The sequence below is a fragment of the Populus alba genome, chromosome 18 (genome assembly GCF_005239225.2).
Source record: "Populus alba chromosome 18, ASM523922v2, whole genome shotgun sequence".
Classification (NCBI taxonomy): Eukaryota; Viridiplantae; Streptophyta; class Magnoliopsida; order Malpighiales; family Salicaceae; genus Populus; species Populus alba.
The window spans coordinates 2,422,541-2,431,054 of record NC_133301.1 but is presented as its reverse complement, the minus strand read 5'-3'; the positions used below and the strand labels follow the sequence as shown (position 1 = coordinate 2,431,054).

The 8,514-nt window shown below is 36.5% G+C and overlaps 1 protein-coding gene across 1 annotated transcript; it reads left to right on the top strand.

The window, feature by feature from the left end:
* Positions 1-964: 964 nt before the first annotated feature.
* LOC118051217 (cellulose synthase A catalytic subunit 1 [UDP-forming]) lies at positions 965-7,690 on the top strand. Its single transcript, XM_035061822.2, has 14 exons — positions 965-1,296; positions 2,158-2,353; positions 2,447-2,625; positions 3,274-3,394; positions 3,480-3,666; positions 3,844-4,110; positions 4,200-4,545; positions 4,678-4,815; positions 4,911-5,036; positions 5,313-5,525; positions 5,621-5,885; positions 6,210-6,406; positions 6,494-6,844; positions 6,937-7,690. Exons 1-14 carry the CDS (start codon positions 1,216-1,218, stop codon positions 7,522-7,524), a joined length of 3,255 nt encoding a protein of 1,084 aa, XP_034917713.1. The 5' UTR covers positions 965-1,215; the 3' UTR covers positions 7,525-7,690.
* Positions 7,691-8,514: the final 824 nt, after the last annotated feature.

Sequence of the window (8,514 nt, the reverse complement as noted above, 5' to 3'; positions counted from 1 at the left end):
GCTAAGTGTGGAATGGATGATTTGATTTTCTTTTTATTATTGCTTCAACAGGGGAACCAATCCTCTTCCAAAATATTTTAAGAAAAAATATAGACGTTAAATAAAATATAATAGTAGCTTGTGATCAAGCTAGTTTGTGCTGCTTTATTTTTTATTTTTTTTATGGATAATAAAATGTGTTTTGAAAAAAAAAATGATATCAAAAGGTAAAATAAGATTTGCTTATAAAAATATTGTGTTTATAACTTTTTTGATATAAATGAAGTTTTAATATTGAATTGTGAATGATTAAAAGAAGAAATAAAGCAGAAATAAGAACAAATATAATTCAATTTTTAATATAAATGTGTTTAATAATGTAGTATGAGGTGTTTTTTTAAAATAATTTTTAATTAAAAATATATTAGAATAATATTTTATTATTATTTTTTAAAATTAGAACATCATAACCATTGAAAAGTATCTAAAAAACTCAATTTGATAGTTTTTAAATGAAAAATAATTTATTAAATATTTTAAAAAATATAAATTACAAGAAACGGGTATTAAAGTTATTTTGAGGGTATTTAAAAATATAATAACGGTTATTTTTAAAATTATTTTTTTATCAGAAATATATTAAAATAAATTTTTTTTATTTTTATAAAAAATAATTCTTACATTAATATATCAAAAAAAATCCTAAAATATAATATATATATATTTTTTTAATTTTTATAAAACATCATTTAAAATACAAATTCAAACGCAGCTTTGAGGTAAGTACACGTATAGTTTTTTCAACGGAGTAGATAAAAGGGGAGCCAAGGTAAGGCTGAGAGTTGTAACGGACGGCAAGCCAAGCGGGGTCGTTAGATTAAAAAGTAACCGGTTGACCCGGTAAAATAAAATAAAATAAAATAGCTTATTACATAAATAAACAAAAGAAAGACAAGAAAAAAGATAATAAAAAGACAGGAGCAGGCACTTATACACAACACTAGACAGAGAGACATACGGAGACAGGCAGCCAGCTAAGAAGCCCACAGCAAGAGAAAGCAAGGGCAGATTCATAGATGGCGTGTTGAGTGGTGCGAAGAGTTCCACATTGATCCTTTCTCTTCATTTCCTTTTCATTCACAGATCCATTTCTCTCTATCTCTCTATGTTTTCCTTTTGAAGAAAAGAAAGTAGGGAGTGAATTGATTTTGAGAGAAAGAAAGAAGTTAGGAAAAGATGGAAGCGAATGCTGGTATGGTTGCTGGGTCTTATAGGAGGAATGAGTTGGTTCGGATTCGACATGATTCCGATAGTGGGGTTTGTCTTCTTTTCTTTTCTTTTCTTTTCTTTTCTGGGTTTGATTTGATTTGGTTGCATTTCTGTGTGTTTGTGTGGATCTGAGTGTTGAGTTTTGCGAGAGTAATTTTTTTCTGGTAGGTTTTTGTATTTCAGCAATGTTTTGTTGTGTTGACTGACAGTGACTAGATCTAGTTGTTAGTGTTTGTGAATATGAGTAGTCGGTTTGATCTTGATTTCTTTTAAGAAGATTTGTCCGTTTTTGTTATTCTTAATATTACATTTTCCTTAAGCCGGGATCATAGTATCTCACATCAGTGAGATTTTTAACTTGTTTTTCTAGCCAGGTGATAAATTAGATCCATCTCTATCAATCAATGAAAGCTGATGTTTAATAATTATTTATTTCTGAGCTGAATTAAAGTTGATAAAGTGACAGTTGCAATCGTTTGGCTTCAGAGGATGTATGTTCTTTCTGTTTGGGATCTCTCTTAAATGCGTTAAGCAATACCAGGTTACTTACGTGATGTAAAATGTTAGAGGGGGCAGCAATTCCGTAGTCTAATATGCCAAGAAGAAAGAATTTCACGTTTACTTTTCTTGATTTCCTTTTATTTAAGAAGTAAAAGCACTCTGAATTGATCTCACGTCCTTTATTTTGTGGAATGTGTGACTTGCATTGTGTCTTGCTGTGGACTTGATTGCTACTTTTAATGTGCCAGTAAAATTCCAACATTGCAGGCTGTTAGGGTCCCAAGATAGGAAATCTCTGATTGAATACAGTTGTAGAATGCAATATTTTTCTTTTTTTGATGCGGCATGTGGAGCAATATATTTGTTTTCTGTATTCTAATCACTGTGATTTTTTATGGAATTATGCAGCCCAAACCCCTACAAAATTTGAATGGACAAACATGTCAAATTTGTGGGGATACTGTTGGAGTGACAGAGAATGGTGACATCTTTGTTGCATGCAATGAGTGTGCTTTCCCAGTTTGCCGTCCTTGTTATGAGTATGAGCGCAAAGATGGAACTCAGTCTTGCCCCCAGTGCAAGACTAGGTATCGAAGGCACAAAGGTTAGCTTGTTTCTTCATTGTTCTTTTGGGTTCTTTTCTGTTGTGTAGTCATTTTGTGATGTATCAACAAATGGGGTTTTATGGGTATTTCAGGGAGTCCTCGAGTGGATGGAGATGAGGATGAAGATGACGTTGATGATCTGGAGAATGAGTTCAATTATCCCCAAGGCAATGGCAATGCAAAGCATCAGTGGCAGGGTGATGATATAGAACTTTCTTCATCCTCTAGACATGAATCTCAACCTATTCCCCTTCTCACAAATGGGCAGCCGGTATGCAGAGCTATCAATTTAGGGTTCATTTACACGTGCATGTTGGGTACTGAAAAATAGATTGAATAATAATATATGCTTCTAGTGACCCACATTATTTGACACGTCCTTATGAAATTTTGAACCTTATCCAGATTAAGGTGTCTTTGGCATTGATACATGTGGTCCAAGACCACAAACACAGTTTTAGCTGTGGTTAACTCAAGCCCTCACTATTGATGCTTTGATTATTTTTAAGCCTCATCATATATGTTTGCAGTGCAAGACCACAATGCCAAGCGCTGCTTGACTAGTCTGTAAAGTATTTCAAAAACTCTTGGCTTTGTTATATACTGTCTCATCAATCTACTTGTTGTATTACAATTACAAACTTTGTACTTGAGAGCTTCCAGTTTCTTTAAAGTCAGGGGTCTTTCTGGTTTTCTTACCTAGAGATGTAATTGATACTGAAACTTCCACTAATTCAACAAGTCCTTCTCTCTATCTCTCTCTGGAAAAGAGAATTCATCGGGCTTGTTTCCTGTTTAGAAGCTAGCCTGCTGTAGATATTTAAAAATTCTTCTCTTCTTGGTGCATTATCAAGTGAACAACATGAATGTTAGGTGTTATGATTTTGCAATATTTTGCTTATATGGATGTTATTTTCAGGTTTCTGGTGAAATTCCCTGTGCTACACCTGACAATCAATCTGTACGAACTACATCTGGTCCTTTGGGCCCTGCTGAAAGGAATGTTCACTCATCTCCTTATATTGATCCAAGGCAGCCAGGTAGTCAAGCAACTGAGTTTGAGCATTTATAATCCTTTCTATTGTTTGTATGGCTTTGAGTTAAACATTTTTCCTATTGTTACAGTTCATGTTAGAATTGTGGATCCATCAAAGGACTTGAATTCATATGGCCTTGGTAATGTTGACTGGAAGGAGAGGGTTGAAGGTTGGAAGCTCAAACAGGACAAAAATATGATGCAGATGACCAACAGATACTCTGAAGGAAAGGGAGACATGGAAGGTACTGGTTCGAATGGAGATGAACTTCAAATGTGAGTTTCCTTCTTAATGATTTAGGTTGCATCATTCTATCTTCTGGAAGCATATTACTTGCAATCTCTTTTATCGAAGCATGGATTAGCTTTCAGATTCTATTTAAAGGATGGACTAATCTCCTTAATGGACTCAATTAACCATTTTGTGTCTGCATTTCTTTTCCTGCATCACAGGGCTGATGATGCTCGACAACCTTTGAGTCGTGTGGTGCCCATTTCTTCATCTTACCTGACTCCATATCGTGTTGTAATCATTCTGCGGCTTATTATTTTGGGATTCTTCTTACAATATCGTGTTACTCACCCAGTGAAAGATGCATATGGATTGTGGTTGACATCCGTTATCTGTGAAATTTGGTTTGCCTTGTCCTGGCTTTTGGATCAATTTCCAAAATGGATGCCCATCAATCGTGAGACCTATCTTGACAGGCTAGCATTGAGGTAAGTTAAACACATTTTATTGGTCAATAGAGTTTAGTGATGGAGTAATGGCTCTTATTGCTTGGCTAACTGCACTCTATATCTTGCAGATATGATCGCGAAGGAGAACCATCTCAGTTAGCCCCTATTGACATCTTTGTTAGTACCGTGGATCCCATGAAAGAACCTCCTCTTGTAACAGCAAACACTGTGTTGTCCATACTTGCTGTTGATTACCCTGTCGACAAAGTATCATGCTATGTTTCAGATGATGGTTCTGCAATGTTGACATTTGAAGCCCTTTCTGAAACTGCGGAGTTTGCAAGGAAGTGGGTGCCTTTCTGCAAGAAGCACAGTATTGAGCCTAGGGCCCCTGAGTTTTATTTTGCCCAAAAGATTGATTATCTGAAGGACAAGATACAGCCTTCTTTTGTCAAAGAGCGCCGAGCAATGAAGGTGAGTCAAGAAAAACAGCATGCCTTTTGCACAAACTTTTGTCTGCATTTCGCATGGATTAAGTGGGTTCTTGTGTTTTTTTTACTTGTTTTCAACATTATACACGAGCATGAGCATAATTATGTGTCACAGAGAGAATATGAAGAATTCAAGGTGCGAATCAATGCTCTTGTTGCCAAAGCTCAGAAGATGCCTGAAGAAGGTTGGACGATGCAGGATGGAACTCCATGGCCTGGAAATAATCCCAGGGATCACCCAGGAATGATCCAGGTATTACCATCCTTCCTACATGTATCCATAATCATGCCTGCTCTTCCTTGTCTTTACCCTACACTTTACCCTTTCTTCCATGTGGTGGAGAGCAGGTGTTTTTAGGTCACAGTGGGGGGCTTGACACGGATGGAAATGAGCTACCTCGACTTGTATATGTTTCCCGTGAAAAGAGACCTGGATTCCAGCATCACAAGAAAGCCGGAGCAATGAATGCGTTGGTTTGTCATCTTAATTTCTTGTAGAATTTTACCCTTTGTTTCAATTTCTCAAATTCATTGCCATTCATCACAGATAATGGTACTATATGGGTGCTGCTTTTCATGCATATTAAAGGACAGTTGCTTATTTATTTTTCCTTAATTATACGGAAGTTGGCACTTATGTTTACACCATGGTTTGGTTCAACATGATTGATTTCCTGAACTTAGACGCCCGCACCACAGTTATCTGCTAAACATCAACATGTCCTCTGACTTGGTCTTTCTGTTATGCAGATTCGAGTTTCAGCTGTACTGACCAATGGTGCTTATCTTCTGAATGTTGATTGTGATCACTACTTCAATAACAGTAAAGCTCTCAAGGAAGCCATGTGTTTCATGATGGACCCTGCCTATGGAAAGAAGACGTGCTATGTACAGTTCCCACAACGTTTTGATGGCATTGACTTGCACGATCGATATGCCAATCGCAATATTGTTTTCTTCGATGTATGTTTTAGTTGATCTATCATCAATCTGAAAAAATGTTCCTTTCTGTGTATTATTGCTATGGATGGCTCAACTTTTCTCATTGTATTTTGCAGATCAACTTGAAAGGTTTGGATGGCATCCAGGGGCCTGTGTATGTCGGAACTGGTTGTTGTTTCAACAGGCAAGCATTATATGGTTACGATCCAGTTTTGACCGAGGAAGATTTGGAACCAAACATTATTGTAAAGAGTTGTTGTGGCTCAAGAAAGAAGGGAAGGGGTGGTCATAAGAAATATATTGACAAGAAGAGGGCAATGAAAAGAACTGAATCCACCATCCCCATCTTCAATATGGAAGACATTGAGGAGGGTGTTGAAGGTTGGTTTCTGCTAGAATTTATTTTTCTCTCACCTGTCCTTTTCAATTGAAGCCTTTTACTTGGTTCATGATGGAGCATGCTGGTCCTTATATATGCATGGTCACTAGTGTTTTGATTACTTTTAACTTTGTTATATATATATATATATTATTTACAGTATCAAAGGTTTCATTTTCCAATGCCAAAGTTATTAGCATTGATAAACTACGGAACACTTATTTTGAGATTTATCATGATTTTGATAAAATGCTGTGGTGGAATCTACAAGTGATCAGAGAAAAGTTAACGGTAGCATCTTCTAACTGCATTCCTTCGCTTTTCAGGATATGATGATGAGAGGTCACTTCTTATGTCGCAGAAGAGTTTAGAAAAGCGTTTTGGTCAGTCACCAGTTTTTATTGCAGCTACCTTCCAGGAACAGGGAGGCATCCCACCATCAACCAACCCTGCAACTCTGTTGAAAGAAGCTATCCATGTTATTAGCTGTGGATATGAAGACAAAACTGAATGGGGCAAAGAGGTCAGTCTAGCTTTGTACTCAGTAGCAATACTTCAGTCTGATCATGTTTAATTTATACCTTAGCTAATCCTTTTCATTTGCTGCCAGATTGGATGGATCTATGGTTCTGTTACTGAAGATATTTTGACTGGGTTCAAGATGCATGCTCGTGGCTGGATATCAATCTATTGCATGCCTCCTCGCCCAGCATTTAAGGGGTCTGCTCCTATCAATCTTTCTGATCGATTGAACCAGGTTCTTCGGTGGGCCTTGGGATCTATTGAGATTTTGCTGAGCAGGCATTGCCCCATATGGTATGGATACAGTGGAAGACTAAAGCTCTTGGAGAGGCTAGCATACATTAATACCATCGTTTACCCACTAACATCTCTTCCCCTGCTTGCTTACTGTATACTTCCTGCCATTTGCCTAGTCACTGGAAAATTTATTATTCCTGAGGTAAGTGATGTTTCCATTTTGTTTGGTACCAGTTGATCATATGATTTAGATCTCAATTAACAATTCAATGATTCTGCTATGATTTCTTTCAGATAAGTAACTACGCTGGCATGTGGTTCATTCTCCTTTTCATCTCCATCTTTGCCACTGGAATACTTGAGCTTAGATGGAGTGGAGTTGGTATTGAAGACTGGTGGAGGAATGAACAATTCTGGGTGATCGGTGGCACCTCAGCTCATCTCTTTGCTGTCTTCCAAGGGCTCCTGAAAGTGCTTGCAGGTATCGATACCAACTTCACTGTCACTTCAAAAGCATCTGATGAGGATGGGGATTTTGCAGAGCTTTATGTGTTCAAATGGACATCTCTTCTCATCCCTCCAACCACTGTCATTCTACTGAACATGATGGGTATCGTGGCCGGTGTGTCCTTTGCCATAAACAGTGGGTACCAGTCATGGGGTCCACTCTTTGGCAAGCTGTTCTTTGCTATTTGGGTCATTGCCCATTTGTATCCTTTCCTCAAGGGTTTGTTGGGTCGACAAAATCGTACACCAACAATCGTCATCGTCTGGTCTATACTCCTTGCTTCCATTTTCTCCTTGCTGTGGGTGCGCATCGACCCCTTCACCTCAAGCACCACACAAACCACCGCAAACGGTCAATGTGGCATCAATTGCTAGATTGTCTCCAGAGACAAGTGCCATCTCTCCTCAAAGCCTACCCTCGTGTATATAACAAGAGACCAAGGCACTGGACAATATCAATTAATTTATGTAGAAGGGGTTAACCTTAAAGAGATGTACTTCTGGGAGGCGCTGAAGGAGAGGGACACATTAGAAGAAAAACCCTTTTATAGTATCATCCTTGTTGTCGTCACTACCACATGGTGTTTCTATCCATCCCTACATGAGCAGATGTTGCTGGACTTTTTACGTTTGTTCATGCCATTGTTGTGCAGTTTTGTGATGCTTTTTATTTATTTATTGAAGTTTATAGAAACATTCATCCATTGTTTAGAAGTACTTGGCTTAAAGAATTCTTTCTAAGTGTAAGAATGGTTATCATCGAGTTTCAATATATTATAGATCTTTGTCATTGCAAATTGGCCCTTGATTTTTGTTCTGCTGCAGCGTAAGTTCGAGGTTGCGTTATATTTTCAAATTGCATTGTTCTGTGACTTACTGATCTTCTGGAAAGATGTTAAATCTGTGTTTTTTAAAGTTTAAATTTTTAAATTTATTTTTTAAAATTTTTAATATTTTTAAACTGATTTGATATGTTATATAGAAAATATTTTTTTAAAAAATAATTTTTTGATATGTTTTTAAATTAAAAATAAACACGCGTAGGATTGTTTTAAGAATATTGATGTTTTATTAACCACTGATGAGTTAATTTAAAAATTCATGATTTAGAATTTAACTTAAATTATATTTAAAGTTAAATAGAAAAAGACACTATCTCAATGAAACATTATTGACCAGATTAAATTTAAATTTTATTTTGAAAAATAAAACAATATTATTTTAATAAAAATAATACTAAATTAACCTAGTTCGATATTTTTCCATGTCAAAAAGAAAAAAAAAAGGTGAATAAAGAAGCCCAATTAAGGATGAGTGAGCTGGGCTTGGGGCTAATTGTTTGAAACGACACCGTATCTAAATAAC

Coding starts and splice junctions, on each gene's coding strand:
- LOC118051217 (XM_035061822.2), top strand. CDS start 1,216: ATGGAAGCGAATGCTGGTATGGTTGCTGGGTCTTATAGGAGGAATGAG. Junction 5,526..5,620: donor GCAATATTGTTTTCTTCGAT/GTATGTTTTAGT, acceptor TGTATTTTGCAG/ATCAACTTGAAAGGTTTGGA. Junction 6,407..6,493: donor AAACTGAATGGGGCAAAGAG/GTCAGTCTAGCT, acceptor ATTTGCTGCCAG/ATTGGATGGATCTATGGTTC.